Source organism: Argentina anserina, chromosome 5 (genome assembly GCF_933775445.1).
Source record: "Argentina anserina chromosome 5, drPotAnse1.1, whole genome shotgun sequence".
NCBI lineage: Eukaryota > Viridiplantae > Streptophyta > Magnoliopsida > Rosales > Rosaceae > Argentina > Argentina anserina.
In genome coordinates this window covers 18,754,733-18,773,725 of record NC_065876.1, presented here as the reverse complement: position 1 = coordinate 18,773,725, position 18,993 = coordinate 18,754,733, and the positions used below count along the sequence as shown (strand labels likewise).

At 35.7% G+C, this 18,993-nt stretch overlaps 1 protein-coding gene and 1 pseudogene across 2 annotated transcripts; both read left to right on the top strand.

Moving 5' to 3' along the window:
• Nucleotides 1-18,993, top strand: part of LOC126795669 (uncharacterized) — a 79,779-nt pseudogene that overhangs the window by 16,935 nt on the left and 43,851 nt on the right.
• LOC126793966 (ion channel DMI1-like) lies at nucleotides 7,655-18,488 on the top strand. Of its 2 annotated transcripts, XM_050520601.1 has the most exons (12): nucleotides 7,658-8,085; nucleotides 8,368-8,436; nucleotides 8,539-9,117; nucleotides 10,620-10,802; nucleotides 11,114-11,173; nucleotides 11,249-11,452; nucleotides 14,546-14,794; nucleotides 15,770-15,868; nucleotides 16,248-16,442; nucleotides 16,711-16,803; nucleotides 17,087-17,353; nucleotides 17,866-18,488. In XM_050520601.1, the coding sequence occupies exons 1-12, from the start codon at nucleotides 7,699-7,701 to the stop codon at nucleotides 18,082-18,084; spliced, it is 2,604 nt and encodes an 867-aa protein (XP_050376558.1). In that variant the 5' UTR covers nucleotides 7,658-7,698; the 3' UTR covers nucleotides 18,085-18,488. The 2 variants fall into 2 exon arrangements, 1 of the variants encoding a protein (XP_050376558.1); XR_007672100.1 differs by lacking the exon at nucleotides 17,866-18,488 and having other exon boundaries at nucleotides 7,655-8,085; nucleotides 16,727-16,803; nucleotides 17,087-17,224.

The following is an 18,993-nucleotide window of genomic DNA, read 5'->3' as shown; positions in this document are numbered from 1 at the left end:
GTGTGACATCAGCTGTGATAGGTAGTGTGACAACGAGTATGATAGGTAGTGTGATAGCAAGTGTGACAGTGAGTGTGATAGCGACTGTGATAGGTAGTGTGACAGTGAGTGTGACAGCAGTTGTGACAGGGGAATGTGTGTGACAATGGTTGTGACTGGAGGTGTGACAGTAGGTGTGACAATTAGTGTAAATAGATAGTGTGATAGATTATGTGACAGTAGGTGTGACAATTAGTGTAAATAGATAGTGTGATAGATTCTGTGATAATGGGTTTTGATAGCGGTTGTGATAAGAGGTGTGAAAGTTAAGAGATAGTGTGATAAAGTTTGTAACAGTGCTTGTGACAGGAGGTGTGACATACCTAGAGGAAATGTGGAAATATGCGAAATTTTGTTAAAAATCAAATGAGATTGGTATAAGTATGCTTAGAATGAAGAAAATAGCTAGAATTAGGGAACTTTGAGTTTCGGTTTCGCCGGAATTGCTTGTAGCACCTCCATCAATGGCGGCAACCCTTTGCGATGGTTGTTGCGCCTTGTATGGTTTGTTAATTGATAGAACGTTGGGTTAGAACGTCTATAAAATACCCTGAAAAACATCATCGTTAGTATAGAATAAGCAGGGATCGTTCAGTCCGGGGAATCAAAAGGGCCTCAACACTTATCATGTTATTGGGGGATTTGATTTGGATTCTAAAACTACAACTTAAAATAAATCCTAAATTACTTATATACAATTGATAAACCACTCATCACATAACCAAAACACGAATTCTACTCAAGAAACATGTATGACACGCATAGAACAACATATAGGCAGCGAATTATTTCGATTCTTTCCAAAGTCCATTTCAATTCCAATTCTAATTAGAGTCCGAAGCGGTTCATCTAATCGTTAAGACTTCTTAATTATTTAGAATCAACGAAGCGTTCAATCCTAAACATATGCTAAAGAGAGTTCAACATAACGAAGCGTCTAGTTAAACAACAAAGTAGCACATAAGCACATTAAGTCGAATTGGAGACATGTTACACAAGCATGGCGTCACTCATCTTGATTAAATATGAAAATTCCTAGAACTATCACAGCCCTATATAAGTATCCATAATTGAAACACGAAGCGCATATTCAATCAATGAACACTTTGGTGAATGAAATCGCAACCTTAGGAGAACCATGACCTTGGCTTCCTCAAGCATTGATTTAGATGTACAAATTCAAGGAATTAATTGAAATAAAACCTAAATTAATTTCGAAATCCTACTGCCCATAGATGCTACACACGACATACACACATATTTCATGAGTTCATGCAATCAAAACATAAAACCAAAGAAGTCTGAATTTATGTTCTTCATATATGAAACCGAAAATAACATCCAATGATTCATACAATGAATTCGAAAATTGTAGAAAACCTAAATAAAAATTACAAGCCATAGATGAATCACACATTAGAAACCTTGAAGGATGGAGGAAGATGAATTCGGTGGTGGAAGAGGCAAGAGGATGGCACGGCAAAGTGGAGAATGGATGAAGTTTTTGGTTCGAATTTTCTGGGTATTTTTGGGCAGCGATTCGGCTGTGTTTATGAGAGAATGGTGATGATGAATTGTGAGGGAGGCTGTGGCTTTTATAGAGGAAGGAGGAGAGGAGGGGCTGCAAGGGTTTTTGATGTGCTGATCCTCTATTTCTTTTTTTTTTCTTTTCTTTCATTCTCGATTGAATGATGATCATCTTTGTTGGTCACATGCATTCTCCCTTCTTCTAGACCACATGCATTCTTCAGAATTATCTCTTTGTTCTCTCCTTCTTTTTTCTTCTTTTGTTTCCTTCTTTTCTTATTCTTTCCATTTAATGGCCGGATGAACCTTCCCTCCTTTGAGGCTGCATACTTATTCCTTTTCATCTTATTCAGAAACAAAATTACTTCTTTCCTTTTTCTCCTTTTGTTTCCTTCTTCTCCTCTTTCTTTCCAAAATTTCCAAGTCATTATCTCACATTTAATTCTGAAAATAAGGAAAGGAAATAATAAATATAAATCACATATGTTACAGAAATATCGAATAATAAAAATCCTAACCAAACTAGGTTTCCTAGTTCGACAAGAAATACTACTATATAGCACTCTCGACAATTTCTGCATTTTACACCCGTTTTAGCACCAAAAGGGAATGAACGTCACTAAAAACTCCTAACTCGACTCAATGACTCTATACTACAATAATAAGGGCTAAGTAAAGTACGAATGGAGGTAAAAACATGTTAAGAACGTCGCACAAAGTGCTCCTATCAACTACCCCACACTTGGCTTTTGCTAGTCCCTTAGCAAAACAAAACAAAACAACACAAAACTCTATTGCCCCTAAATGATTGCGTCAGAATCTCAAAACACATAGCTTTCAAGTTTAAGCATTTGCATGTAGGCACATAAATTCCAAGTTTCATAAACATGTTTCATGGTATGAATAAGTAAGAAATGAGACAATAAGCACATAACATGTTTAGTTAATCCAATCCTCCTCACAAGGCATACTCTCTTCTTTTCACTCAGATTCATGGTTATGATTCACACACAAGTATATGCAAGAGAAAGGATAATAAAGCATCAAATAGCTTGCATATTTCATCAAATGAAAACACTTTTTGAATAACAAAAGGAAAACCTCATTTAACAACTAAGTGCACAAATGGACCAAAACCATATGCTCAACTCTTGTGATCATCTCCACAAACCAAGATATGCTCATTTTAAGAATCATTAGGATCATTATACAAGGTGAATGTTTAGGCTTAGCTAAAGGCATGGAATATCGAGGAATTACACAGGTAATCCTATAGACTTAGCAGAATAATCACTATCCTTATAACACCACACACCATCAAGGGTCAAATATAACAAGTTGGGCCCAGTTATCATTTCTACCACAAAGTGAACATGGACAAAGGTCAAATACACATTTTTAGACCTTCAATTACAACTCAACTCCAAATCACAAATGGAAGACAACATCCTTTCTTCTCTTTTTCTTGTATTGCCGAATTTATCTTTTTTTTTTCTTTTTCATTCATTTTTTTCGGCATTTTCTTAAAAGCTTGTTCATATATTTTTTCTCATGTCTTCCACCCCACACTTATTTCATGCATCATCACAACATCATCTCAACAAAAGTTCTACCAAGTCTATAGGACAAGGTAGAGGTAACTATACTAAGCATGGAGATAACATAGGTAATGAAGAAAAGACTCAATGTAAGCTCAAATGGGGTTCAACTAAGGGGTCCCAAACATGACACATATATAGATACATGGTTGTTTGGCTAAAATGGTGGTAATCCTAGAAATGATCCATAAATCTATTTCAAAATCAGAGCATTTTATGACTTAAAAGTTTCAACAATCACAAAAGATGAGTTCTAGTAAATTCTAGAGTCCATTAAAAGCTATGGCACATAGTCATTGAATATACAAAGAATAATGAGGTTCACAAAACAACCACGAAATTTCATATTATCACTCAAGAAGAAAGCATATATAGGCTCAAAACTCACAGGTTGTTATGGACTTAAACTAACCAAACATGTATGTCATATTACATTCAATCAAAATCTCACATGTTCATACCAAATCCACATTATCAATGAAACTTACAATTCAATTCTTATGAAATGCAAAACCATCATCTATGCATTTAGAGACATAATCATCCTACACTTTAGGGGCATCCTAAGACTCAAAACAGCACATTTTTTTCGATTTTTTAAACATTTTTACGAATTTTTTCTTTCTTTTTCGTTTATATCATGAAATCAAAGCAAAAATCAGCAAATAATGATCATGCAACCCTACCCCACACTTAGAAAATTACATTGTCCTCAATGTAAGCTCAATAATCAGAATGTAATTCATAAGTATAGACTAAGATCACACATCAATACATATACAATTCAACCATAAGAGTGAAGGGATAAGAAAAAACAAACTCCCGTAGACGACTCCTCCACAGGTACGGTTGAAATGGGTTGCCTTCCATGCAGCGCTTAATGTTTATAGTTATTTGGCCTAGACTCTTCACTTCTTTTCAAGTTGCAGGCGACGCCACTTGGAGTTGTACACCTCCAAATTTGTGCCTCTTTGACTATCAAAACTCAATCATGTTCACTCCACTCTTAAACTGTATCGCGTCAAGAAAAAGAACATTAGAAGAGTGAACATGGGAACTCCAAGAATAAGTTAGTATAATGTTAATGATTAAGTAAAAGTTAGTATTAGTTAAATTAAATGCAAATCATGAATCAAAAGTTAGAGTGTGGTGGAACTCCGCTTCTTGCAACACTTGTCGTCCTTCCCAAGTCATTGAGAGCTTCAATCAACTGTTAACAATAGAATTCTCCAACTCTTTCTTAAAATCACTATCTGGCAAGTGGCAACTAAGGTATACAAAGACACACAAAATGTTAGTGATTAAGTATAAAATGAAATAAAAGAAATGTTAGCAATTGAATACAAATATAGTTAAACTTAAAGACAATTTTTTTCCTTTTTGTTTCGAAATCTACAAATGTAAGAGTATCACTAAGTCTAATTGATTTTATTCACACACATTCCTAACTTTTAAGGTACGTGGAGCAGAGGAGCTAACTGTGCAATGGACTGAAACAGACCAAGGTAAAGGTCTTGCTTTATCCGATATACCTTAAAAATTAGAATATTATTTTCTTTTGAAACTATATACATCTATTTATACAAAGTTATTTTCTAAGTTATAAAGCGAGGTGGACGTGCGGCCTAAGTATATCGTCTAGACACAAACTCATTCCTTTGTTTCAGAAGGCTGGATAGCTAGATTCAGAGATAGTTACAAGGCAGGACTCATTTGTTGGTAACCACTGAGAGCAAGCTCTCTATCGACTCCATCACCGAGATGTATGTCAATCTATGGGCCTCTGAGATCCAATTTTGTAAACCTTGAACCAGGGTAATGAAAATAGTAAGCCCCTTACTCAGCTCGGAATATCTTTGTGTGTTAGACTGCTCGCAAAGTGTTAATAAAAGTTGCCCTCAACCCCAAGTGACCTTTGCAAGGTACACATGGAGGGTTAAGGCTAATATTAACAAAATGGACTTTACCTATTCCATTCACCTTATAACTTACAATAAACTAAGCATAAATAAACATTTAGCTTCCTTAAAAATATAACTAAGTGTAACAAGTATCCTATATTTATATTACTACAACAATATAACAAATAACAACACAAACTCTATCACAATTAAAATTTAAGTTTTTTTTTTTACTCCTTTCGGAGTTACTGTTCACAGAAGCACTATTTACGATTACTGTTCACATAAGCATATTAACTAAAATACAATTATACAATTCACAATATAACACAAAATTAACACTTCAAAAGCATTGAGAATTAATCAATTCCCCGGCAACGACGCCAAAATGATAGAGCGTTGGGTTAGAACGTCTATAAAATACCCTGAAAAACATCATCGTTAGTATAGAATAAGCAGGGATCGTTCAGTCCGGGGAATCAAAAGGGCCTCAACACTTATCATGTTATTGGGGGATTTGATTTGGATTCTAAAACTACAACTTAAAATAAATTCTAAATTACTTATATACAATTGATCAACCACTCATCACATAACCAAAACACGAATTCTACTCAAGAAACATGTATGACACGCATAGAACAACATATAGGCAGCGAATTATTTCGATTCTTTCTAAAGTCCATTTCAATTCCAATTCTAATTAGAGTCCGAAGCGGTTCATCTAATCGTTAAGACTTCTTAGTTATTTAGAATCAACGAAGCGTTCAATCCTAAACATATGCTAAAGAGAGTTCAACATAACGAAGTGTCTAGTTAAACAACAAAGTAGCACATAAGCATATTAAGTCGAATTGGAGACATGTTACACAAGCATGGCGTCACTCATCTTGATTAAATATGAAAATTCCTAGAACTATCACAGCCCTATATAAGTATCCATAATTGAAACACGAAGCGCATATTCAATCAATGAACACTTTGGTGAATGAAATCGCAACCTTAGGAGAACCATGGCCTTGGCTTCCTCAAGCATTGATTTAGATGTACAAATTCAAGGAATTAATTGAAATAAAACCTAAATTAATTTCGAAATCCTACTGCCCATAGATGCTACACACGACATACACACATATTTCATGAGTTCATGCAATCAAAACATAAAACCAAAGAAGTCTGAATTTATGTTCTTCATATATGAAACCGAAAATAACATCCAATGATTCATACAATGAATTCGAAAATTGTAGAAAACCTAAATAAAAATTACAAGCCATGGATGAATCACACATTAGAAACCTTGAAGGATGGAGGAAGATGAATTCGGTGGTGGAAGAGGCAAGAGGATGGCACGGCAAAGTGGAGAATGGATGAAGTTTTTGGTTGGAATTTTCTGGGTATTTTTGGACAGCGATTCGGCTGTGTTTATGAGAGAATGGTGATGATGAATTGTGAGGGAGGCTGTGGCTTTTATAGAGAAAGGAGGAGAGGAGGGGCTGCAAGGGTTTTTGTTGGGCTGATCCTTTATTTCTTTTTTTTTTCTTTTCTTTCCTTCTCGATTGAATGATGATCATCTTTGTTGGTCACATGCATTCTCCCTTCTTCTAGACCACATGCATTCTTCAGAATTATCTCTTTGTTCTCTCCTTCTTTTTTCTTCTTTTGTTTCCTTCTTTTCTTATTCTTTCCATTTAATGGCCGGATGAACCTTCCCTCCTTTGAGGCTGCATACTTATTCCTGTTCATCTTATTCAGAAATAAAATTACTTCTTTCCTTTTTCTCCTTTTGTTTCCTTCTTCTCCTATTTCTTTCCATAATTTCCAAGTCATTATCTTACATTTAATTCTGAAAATAAGGAAAGGAAATAATAAATATAAATCACATATGTTACAGAAATATCGAATAATAAAAATCCTAACCAAACTAGGTTTCCTAGTTCGACAAGGAATACTACTATATAGTATTCTCGACAATTTCTGCATTTTACACCCGTTTTAGCACCAAAAGGGAATGAACGTCACTAAAGACTCCTAACTCGACTCAATGACTCTATACTACAATAATAAGGGCTAAGTAAAGTACGAATGGAGGTAAAAACATGTTAAGAACGTCGTATAAAGTGCTCCTATCATTAATTCAGAGTGGATAGTATATCAAATGAAAGAGGGGAGCGAGATCTTTCTAACGGTACCAATTTTGTCAAAGTCTATCGCCGGATGGGAACGTTATGGCCGAAATTAGAAAAAAAAAGTGTGAAAAATGGCAAAACAGTCCGGAAAATCTTGTTAAAGTGATTTTTTTTTATTGACTTTTTTCTAATTTTTACTTAAATGTGATAATATTTTTATAATAAATTCTTAAGTATTGATTTTTTTCTAATATAAGTGGAAAAAAAGTACATTTTTATAATTTGCTCTTCTTTTTACCTCCCCAGCCTTAGATCCCAAGCGTTACCTGCATTTCCTTCCCAATGGTCTCCTCCCCAAATCCATTGTTATTTCTTCCTCATCATCAAATATGAAATGTTAATTGATCACAAAAAAAAAGAATAAATATATCAAGGAGATTAAAAAAAAAAGGGAGGTAACGTTAAAAAGGCGGCGACTGTTAGTTAGTTGGTGTTTTAGAAAGTATGGTTGATCGGAATGAAGAGTCGTCGTCGCCGCCGCAGCTGAAGAAACCCCGGACAATTACCGGCGAAGATGCAAACCCGATCTTCCCGGGCCCACTCTTCCCAGCTGTCCGACGCGTTTACACGACCGCGTCGGACCAGCGCGACTTCTCCGAGCGCGACTGGGTCTTCCCGTCGTTTGTGCTTCCGCAGAACCCTTCCAAACGAAGCACCAAGAAACACCACGCCTCCTCCTCTGCCTCCTCCGTCGCTTCTCCTCAGCTCGCTGCTGATCAGAGGAAGAAAATTAAGTTGGTGACAGCCATCGAGTTGACTCGCCCGAGTTCGCGGACCCCGACCCGAGATTCGAAACCTTCTCATTCTTCTTCTTCCTTGTTCCTATTTCTGGTAATCTCTCATTTTCTCTGATCCACTAGCCTTTTTTTTTTTTTTGCTTCAATGGAAAATCAATTTAGATTTCTTTGTTAAAAAGGAACACATCAATTTAGATGATATAACTAACTATGCAGAAACTATATCATGGAATGTAGTTAGGGTTCACTACTGGGGACTACTGACATTGTCAAACTTTTTTTCTAGTCCTTTAATGGCTTAATGGTGCAAAATTAAATTAATAACTAGTTTACTTTCTTTTGTTCGATTATTTGCATTTAACTTCTCTTCTTGCAGCTCACTTTCATTTGTATGTTATCTGTACCTTATGCAGTTTATCTGCAACAAAGAGTGGCGAAACTTGAGGTAAAAGTTTAACCTTTATCGTAATTTTACCATTTAATTCTTCTTTTTAGTGTTATCCTAATATCACATTAACCTAATACTTTTTAATTGTGATGCTTTCAGGATTTTTGTAATGGTAAAAATATTGGTACAGATGAGAATCCGACGATTTTGAGTTTTCCTAATGCAGAAAGAAGAACTCTTGTTTTGTATTCTGTGGTGTTTACACTAGTAATGCCATTTGTGTTGTACACACATTTTGATTATTTTACCCATCTGACAAGCCTCTCAAGTAAGAAGAATAACAAAGAGGAGGTTCCCTTGAAGAAGAGGATAGCCTATATGGTGGATGTTTGCTTTTCTGTATATCCGTACGCAAAATTACTGGCACTTCTCTTTGCGACCATATTACTTATAGGGTTTGGTGGATGGGCATTGTATGCCGTGAATAGAAATAGCTTCGCTGAAGCTCTCTGGCTTTCGTGGACTTTCGTTGCTGATTCTGGGAACCATGCTGATACAGAGGGCATTGGGCCAAGGATAGTTTCTGTCTCTATCAGTTCAGGAGGCATGCTTATATTTGCCATGATGCTTGGGCTTGTTTCTGATGCTATATCAGAGAAGGTTGACTCACTAAGGAAAGGGAAGAGCGAAGTCATTGAAAGGAACCACATACTCATTCTTGGATGGAGTGATAAACTGGTAAGTTTGATCATCTTTACATTAAGATACACTCCTGTAGGAAATTATTCATGAAGTGATGTATCGATCCAGCTTTCACTTCATATCTTTTTATTGCTATATCAAATTAGCTCTTTACATGAAAATAACTAGTGTTAATGACATTTCTTTATCAAGTTTTTGGATTTATTCTTTGAAGTAGTATATTATGAGACCCCGGTAGTTCTAGCTGGAGACTGCTTATAGTTAGGCAAAATGAGAACATCAGTCACTCAAGTTTACTTCGTTCCATACTTTGGTCACTGTGTTTTTCAATTTTATACTTCAATTTAGTCACTCAACTTAAACACTAACTATCCCCTAGTCTTGTGACTCACTTATCTAATTAACCCTTAAAATTTCTTGTACATACATTTTCTCATGGATATTGGGTCAAAGTGCTTTAAAATCTAATTTCTCCGCTTTTTTATTTTTTTTCTACTCACTCTTTCTTTCTTCTCTTACTGTCTCACTGCACACATGGACGCAATTCACAACCCCCTGTATTTAAATTAATAACTGATCATTGATTATTCCCACCACAGTAGATTCCAAGTCATCCAAAATCTCAAACGAAACCAAAATTAAAGCACACCATTGTCTTGGTCCTAAATCTCGATGCCAGTGAATGAACTCACGGGTCTGAAAGCTTGGCCGAAACGGCGGGAAGAATGTTATTGATTTCTTCCGCAATCAGAATTTTTCCACTAACACTGAAACTTATGACTCAGATTCCCTGTACTTATTCTCCAAAATGGACATTAGGTTACCAAATAAATTATTGATCATAGTGCTGAGGAAGATCATTCTGGAGACTTAAATCTATGTGGCACCTTTTTTTTGTGTGTACTTGTTACCTCACTTACCCGCCTTTTTTCTTTTCTATATCCCGTCTTATTTCATAATCAGGGTAATATAGACAAATAAATGAACAAATTGAGATAGTGATATCTAAGGGAGAGAACAAATGAGTGGCTATTTGAACTAGATGACTGAGATTTGAGAAAAGTTTCATATTAGCTTTCCCGCAGTTTACAGAATTAGGATTTACTACAGATAATTATGTTAAGATTATTGTTCTTCAATATCTAATATAGTTCTAATATATATTAGTAATCTAAAAAAATGGCCTATTAACGGCTATAACAGAAAATTTAGGATAATTCTAAAGTGAAAGATGGTGATTAAATTTATTGATAAAATGATGTTTTAAGTGAATGTCTCGGTTTTGTCATAGTTGAGTTACCATATGTGATTCTTAGCCTATAAGATCATAGATTTCATTCTGTATTTATCTTAACCCAGTTTTTCAAACATCTTTTTCGCAATCCTATATTTTTTCCACATTAAAATGTAGCATGGAGTTCCCTTGATTGCTCTTTTATTCTCCATAGTCTAGTCACAAAAAAGGGTATCTACCAGAGCTTATAGTAAGGACTCGTACATAAAGTAAAAGTGAAACATATATTGTAATTTTTCTGCAGGGTTCGCTTCTCAAGCAGCTTGCTATAGCAAATAAGAGTGTTGATGGTGGTGTTGTTGTTGTACTTGCTGAAAGAGACAAGGAGGAAATGGAGATAGATATTGCAAAACTTGAATTTGATTTCATGGGCACATCTGTTATATGCAGAAGTGGCAGTCCTCTTATACTTGCTGACCTAAAGAAGGTACATTTGGGTATCTTTGATATTATGTGTATCCCTACTATTTCTACTTCTGTTTCTACTCTTGCCTGAGGGCAAGTTTTATCTATTCCCATTCTTCCAACTACTTGTAGATATTTTTATTGGGACTTAAGTTTTAGTGGTTGCCAGAATTTCCTCCTATTTTTCAGTTTCATTTTCTAATCTCCTTCTCTCTCTCTCTCTCTCTCATTTGTTATAATAAATCCTATCCTTTTCATTTTTTTTTTGTTCTTGATTAGTTCTCAACAACTTATATTTGGCTATTTAGATTGACTTTGTTTTCTCATTTCCAGGTATCAGTTTCAAAGGCACGTGCTATCATTGTATTGGCGTCCGATGAAAACGCAGATCAGGTTAATTCCATTGTGGATGCCCTCTTACATTACCGAATGTAGAAACTTTAATCACATGAGGTGTTTGTGTTTCAGAGTGATGCACGTGCTCTGAGGGTTGTTCTAAGCCTCACTGGGGTGAAAGAGGGTTTGAGGGGACATGTTGTTGTAGAGATGAGTGACCTCGATAATGAGCCTTTGGTGAAGCTTGTTGGAGGAGAGCTCATTGAAACAGTAGTAGCCCATGATGTGATTGGGCGGTTAATGATACAGTGTGCTCTCCAGCCTGGTCTTGCACAGGTACTCTTGTTAACCGTAATTCTTTAAGGACCCAATAATCGCAGAAATGACTAACAAGAGTAGATTTGACTGTAGGTAAAAACTTAGCTGTGATTTTTTCCGATTAAGTAAGCTTGGTTAGTGAAACCAAATTTAATGGTATGACCATATGTGGAATGGCATGGGTTGGATATGCTGGGGAAGTTGGGCCCACTTTTTGTACCTTGGATTACATGGACTCATGTTTGAGCATGATGGACCCTATATGGTTGTGCAAACTTCTGCATGCCCAGCTTAACAATACATGGCTTGGGAAGGTCCCAAAACTTGCATTGATATAGGTGCTCTTAGTGTAGCTTTATCGTATATTATTATCTTCAAATAAGTGAAAATGAAAGCTAAGAATTCAAATTTCCTTCCGAATTTGAAATCATTTGGAAGTTACTATTGCACTTTTTTATTCATTCTTCAGCTAGTTATGATTTCTCTCGAAAAATGAAAAATTTTATAGCCAAACTGTCAAAAGCAAGGTGCCATCTCTCTTTGACCAAAAAAAAAAAGGTGTCATCTCTCCATTTAATGCCAAGACCAAGAAACATTGAAAAAACAATTTGGCTCTTACATATATTTATATTAGAGTTTATAACCGACATTACCCAGCACTAAAGACTCTTTAGGGACTCTTAAATTCTGAAACTGAAATATAAAAGGCCTAATAAAGGAAAATTTTAAACACTTAAACTGAATCAGCAGTTTGAAAAGACACAACGCAGAAGCTTAAAAGGACACAAAGGTTAGAGACTTCTAGAATCAGGTTCAGCTTTCCCTCCAATGGAAATTCAGGCCCTATGGAAAGGGAAAGATTAGGATCTTACTTATTCCAATCCTTTGTTGAAAAACCTTGATAGGTTTGGCCATGATGTCCTCATCAGTCACCTAACGTATATTGTGGGAGACTTCCTCTACTGCGAAGAAATTCTCATGTTTGGTTCTGTAGTCGAATATCACAAGTACCACCTCGTCCCGGACCATCTCCTTTCTTCTATTTTTTCGTTCCTTGTGCTGTCTATATCTGATCCTTTTGTCACATCTTCATCCCTTATGAGTCAGGTCGATCCTTTCCCCACCCTCTCTCTAAAATTTGTGTTTATCCCCAAGTTGGAGGAATTTCACTCTTATTTTACCACTTGCTTTTGGCAATCTTCATCTGATTGTTGTTTGTTTAAGACTTGTTGGGTTCACTTTAATGTTATCAATCTTATATTCCCACTTGCTTCAGTTTGGGGCTGTAGTCTTGGTTTAGGTATATAAATTCTTCTCGAGTTTTGATTTTATTTTCATTTTGTGGCATTGGTTAGGGTTTATGTTTTAGTTTGCTGATGTGGGCATTATAAATTTTAGTGCTGCTTTTTTCCACTTTGCGATCGCAGATCTGCCCTTATTGACTGGCCTGTTGCTTTTGCTGTGCGGTTCCGTAAAGTATTGAACTGATTAGACAAAAATGTACAAGCTCCTTAATTCATATCTCCCATATTAGCACTTATACGGTTATACCTCCCCACATTTTTGGAACTCTGAAAATTCCATTTTGTCCTTGAACTTAAAAACAAACCAACAAACCAAAGACTCATATACCATTCTTATTATGCAATACCCAAACAACCCAATGATCATCTGCCTCTCTCTCTCTCTCTCTCTCTCTCTCTCAAGAAGCAAAGTTTTCACCATTAATGAATGATAGAGATGGTTGAAGAACATGAAACAGAAGGTTGCATTTTTTTTTCCTTAATGCAAGTAGAACTTCAGAAACGGAGAATAATACCTTTCTTATTCACTAAGGTTTTAATAGAATTATCAGTTATGTAATGTCATGTGAATTTCGTGATATCGATCAGAAGGTCGATCATGATTACACAGGATAATATTTTAGAGTTTGCAAATTAGGTCAAGTAATTATCTCTCTCACTCTTCTTCTGCATTTGCTTTTACAATTATCGGTCCTTAATTCTTCCCTAGTAACACAAATTGTAGAAAATAGTTGGCATTAGGCAGAACAAAACATTCTATATGCAAATCAAATTAGATTTCAGGCAGATGGTGAGGAATTTAAGGGCAATATGATCTAGAATCATTCCTTCCAAAAACTTTTCTGAGTTTATTAAATACAACTTCCCATGCATCAGATGAATCTCAATCCGATTTAAAGTTATTGCTATGTGAATGTTCTATGGACTAACATAATTAATGTATGGTGGGGTGTTAGTGAACAGTTGTTAGTGTTGATGAGACGGTTAAAATTGGAAAACTGAGGGATAAATTTGGGAGGTCGAAGTTCCAAAAAGAGCAGGATGAATAGAAGCTCCCAAAAATTACTTTAGGAAGGGAATTCGGAGAAAAGTCTTGCGGCATTTCAAATCATACTTTTTGCAGGATGTGTTATTATTGTTTTCTCCTTTGTAGAACTACCCTTCATAAATAAAATATCTTCTGAATCATCACTAGACGTTGATAGAATAAGCAAAAAGACTTATCACGAGACAAATTACATTAGCAATGATTTGGATTCCATTGAAGGATTTCCTTTCTTGACGTCTTCTAGGTTCCACTCCTCAATGAAGTTGAATGATTAAAACTGTCTACTCTCTTAGGCTTCATTGATTATAAGCAATGCTAACCTTACCCATATTGATAATGATTTAGATATTCAATTGCAGTCCTGCTCAATAACTGATAAACACTGGACTGTTATGATGATAATGGAATGGTATAAAGTTTTGTACGAGTTTTTAGCGAAGTGGGTAGGACAAATGGGTGTTAACTTTTGGTTGTTACTGTTGCATATACTTATATATTGTTTGTATATAGTTGGGTGTTAAACTTGGTGGAATTTTGCCTCTAATACTGTATTATAAAGTCTCATGTTGCCCCTAAACTTGGTGGCAACATGAGACTTTAGAATGTTGCACACATACACACACACCCTCATGCACGTAACACTGTTTAATCAGTCTTTCTTGTCTTTTCTCACTCATTAGACCGTATGATATCAGTTTTCCAACTCTGGATAACTATGTATGAAATTTTATTACTTATGCATTATTTTTCTTTTGTCAGATATGGGAGGATATATTGGGATTTGAAAATGCTGAGTTTTACATCAAGAGGTGGCCTGAGTTGGATGGTCTTCGTTTTGAAAATGTGCTGATTTCATTTCCTGATGCAATTCCCTGTGGAATCAAGGTCGCCGCAGATGGTGGAAAGATAAAAATAAATCCAGATGATAAATATGTTATGAAAGAAGGGGATGAAGTTCTTGTTATAGCGGAAGATGATGACACTTATGCTCCATCTACAATTCCAGAGGTTATTGATCTATTCTCTACGTAGCAAGAAACCATCATGAATATGTCTGTAGCAACCATGTATCATATAAATAGATTTTAAACTTGTGAGGACGTTTTGCAAGATTCAGCTGGAATGATGCAATACTTGGATGGGGTACTGCACAATTTATTGTTAGTTTGTGGTAGCCCTCTCATATACATGCGATGGTTCTGTTGGCTGTGACTAAACAGTAGACTTCTAAGACAGTGTGTTGTGGGTCAAGATAGTGGGTGTTACTAGAGTCGTGGTGGTTGGGGCCTTGAATGGTATGTCTTTTGTTCTGTCCTTTTCCCTTGTGTTTCAAGATGAAAATTGATTGTCTTTAGAAAGAAATCATAAAGGGTATAGATGATCCTTATAGTCAAAAGGAATTGGCCAGTGATCTCAAAGTGAGTAAAAGAACATAAATAGCAAAATAATATAGTTAAAGTCTTGATAATAAGTATGGAAGTTAGTTGGAAGGAAACCTTTATGGTGCAGCCATTGTTACAAGAAAGTACCATAATGTTCCTCAGCGAATTGTTAAGCAAAGAACATGTTTTATTAACACTTTCTGATGGGAGGATTTGAGATGCTATTATGCATCAATTTATAGAGATTTAGTATTCTAAACTACTGTATCTTTATTTGAATGTTTTCTCATTCTATCTCTGTAGGACCAGCCGTAATCCACTATGTTCAGTTATAATTACTTGGTATACATATGCTTGTTAGATTTACGGTACAGTCTCTGGTTGTCAGTAGATCATGTATGGATTGTGTCTATATATTAACTGTTACCTTTCTCATGAATTCAATATTTTTCAACAGTAATACTCGTAGTGTATCCGTAGTTACTCATTTGCTGCAAGAAATCAACATTGTATTATCCTTTAGTCCTTTATAAGTATGAATAAGGATATTTTCATTTTTGCCATCTAACATGCCTGAGCTCTTGTATTATCTTTTCGGCAGGTATGTTGTGGCCTCTGTCCCAACACTGTTGAACCTCCTAAATACCCTGAGAAGATATTGTTCTGTGGCTGGCGTCGTGACATAGACGATATGATACTGGTAACTCCATTAGTACAATACTTTTCATTTCGTGCTACCTACTTTGTCAAGGTATACCTGAGCAACGATATAGTTTTGGTTTATGTGGGATGTGAAACAAGTTACCTTTCTTAAGAGTGATAGGAACCCTCTCACTCTCTCTCTCTCTCTCTCTCACACACACACATTTTTATGGTTAAGCTTACTCTTTTGGATGTTGGCAGTGGTAATTGTGTACTTGTTGTACAGGCTTATAAACATCTTTCTATTGTTGGAGTATAAACAAATTCAACTTGGTGAATATTAAATGATAAAATATGAAACTAATGAAAGGTCACCAAGTGGAAAATTGGATTCCACGGATAACTCAGGTTTCAACTCTTTCGTATCCATTTTTCAGGTTCTAGAGGCATTTTTGCCTCAAGGTTCAGAACTTTGGATGTTTAATGAAGTCCCAGAAAAGGAAAGAGAGAAGAAACTTACAGATGGTGGACTTGATATTTCTCGGTTGGAGAACATAAAACTCGTTCACAGAGAAGGAAATGCTGTGATAAGACGGCATCTAGAGAGTCTTCCCTTGGAAACTTTTGATTCTGTATGTATCAATTTACACCTCATATTTCAGAATTTGGTCACCACCTGCATAATATATTCAGCTGCAGCTTAATATTTAATCGTAGCACTCATTATGCATGATTGGTTATCGCTAAATTAACCGATAAAGTGTGAACTAAGTGTTCCCTTGACCATTGACACTGGTTTAAATATAACAGAATAATATGCCTTTAGACAGATATGACTTTTTTTTTAAAGAAGTTTTCTTAGGACTAATTTTCAACTGGTAGCTAACTCTAAGCCTACAGATTTTAATTCTTGCAGATGAATCACTAGAGGACTCTGTTGTGCATTCTGACTCTAAATCCCTTGCCACACTTCTCCTCATACGAGATATACAGGTAACTTTAATTGCTACATCCTACAAAGCATGCCACCTGATAAAATAAAAAGTTCATACATAATTGCTTGTCAAAATCTGTGATACTCTTTTGCTTTGTATTATATCTAAGTTTGTCCCTCCTGTTTGCTTGATTAATTACTGATAAGAAAATTTTGTATCACTCCTGCTTGCGTAATGAATCACGACAAAAAACTGTGGAAGCATTGCCATACATTTGATAAAGTTGAGCCACTGAGTTTTGACTACTAAACGATGATAATTCATTGGTTTTTGGGTTGCAGTCAAAGCGTCTTCCTTACAAAGAAACAAAGTCGACTTCCTTACGGTTATCTGCATTTTCGCATAGCTCTTGGATTCGTGAGATGCAGCAAGCTTCAGATAAATCGATAATAATTAGTGAGATTCTGGATTCTAGGACTAGAAACCTGGTCTCTGTTTCCAGAATCAGTGATTATGTCCTGTCAAATGAACTTGTTAGTATGGCACTGGCAATGGTGGCAGAAGATAAGCAAATCAATCGTGTTCTTGAAGAGCTATTTGCGGAGGAGGTACTCTCCAGTCTTTCGGGAATTTATTTTATCTGAACATGGTGTGCTAGTTTAATGTGAAAAACTGATGAGTAAGATTTTTGTAGACGTTGAATAGAAAAAAAGAATATTAATATTGGTTTCAGGATGTGAAAAACTGTACATAGTCGTGTGTTTAGTGGCATACAATATGAATGTTTTAATTTCTTAAATTATAATATGCATTTGAAAAAATCAACGTTTAGAATATTGGTCATGACATGTATGATGAAACTTAAATTTAAGGAAGTGTTTTCAGGTTAGTACATAATTCCCAAATTTTGAAAATAAAGTCTGTTGACATGCATATTGATGATATGGACATCTATATATATATAGATATCTCCCTGATCACTTTTGACCTATATATAGCAAGCATTGTATAAGTTTGTTGTAGCATAGAACATTAGTAGAAGTGTTTTAAACTAGTAGATCTGTTGAGCATATGTAATTGTGGTGCTTGAAATTTCCAGTGTAATCTTGGTTGGATGCAGGGGAATGAGATGTGCATAAAACCGGCTGAACTCTATTTATATGACCAGGAAGAACTCTGCTTTTATGATATAATGCTTAGGGGTCGTCAACGGCAGGAAGTTGTGATTGGATATCGCCTTGCAAATACAGAGCGAGCCCTAATCAATCCATCACTGAAATCAGAAGTACGGAAATGGTCTCACGATGATGTTTTTGTGGTCATCTCCATAAGTGTATGAAAGGCCAATTTTCGCATGTACTAAAATGGTCAACACGTTACAGAGACCAATATGCTTGCTGATATTCTGTCCAAAGCGAGCATTGGTTCTGTCCTTGGCGTCCAGTTTTTTCAGCAGCCTCCCCCGCAAGTTGCCAATGCTGCCCTTGATGATTTTTGGCACTATTTGACTTAGATCAGTAGCTTCTATTACTTAGTTTGTTTCTGTGTTTGCTAGGATCTTTTTGACCCCTTGTATCCAAAAAAAAAAAGGTCAACACGTAGTATCTGCACGACTGCACCTATCTGTGTATGTCATCCCGCAACTAGATACAGCAACTAATTTAATGAATTCATGGCTTTATTCATTTGCTTACACCCCATACCCAATTTATTAGATGGTAATTCAGATATAGGATTTGAAATTATGCAGACCTGGTTCAAATGTTCATGTAATGGTCGGAAGTTTGCAAAGAAACATTAAAGTGAAAAACCTACCACGGTGAATATTACAGAGTAATACAAATCATCAATTCATATTTTACCATAAATGAAAATCAAACACAAATCAGATTACAACCTGAAATAGCAGTACACACTACTACAGAGAACTGACGTAGTTGTATTTCTAAATTAGCTTGTCAAGATGATTTTAAAACTATTTTAGTTGAAATTATCACCTTTGAAGATCCGCTGCTCATGCTGCGCAAGCGTTTCTTGATGACCTATGTGCTATTACTCGTGCCAGAAGATCTGGTGCCTATAGCTTCTAATTTGCTGTCCCTTTTTGCTTGTGTTTGACTCCGATTGTAACAAAAAAAAGATGCTCTAAGAGATTATGACAATGTGAAACCAACGCAGCAAATTAGCTAACATACGCAGACCAATATTAATCCCAGAACAGGATACATAGCTCGAATGGGTAGTCCGA

Excerpts from the sequence above, each read along its gene's own strand:
- LOC126793966 (XM_050520601.1), top strand. The coding sequence starts at position 7,699 with ATGGTTGATCGGAATGAAGAGTCGTCGTCGCCGCCGCAGCTGAAGAAA. Across the intron at positions 10,803-11,113 it reads TACTTGCTGACCTAAAGAAG|GTATCAGTTTCAAAGGCACG; the intron begins GTACATTTGGGT and ends TCTCATTTCCAG. Across the intron at positions 16,804-17,086 it reads TCCTCATACGAGATATACAG|TCAAAGCGTCTTCCTTACAA; the intron begins GTAACTTTAATT and ends TTTGGGTTGCAG.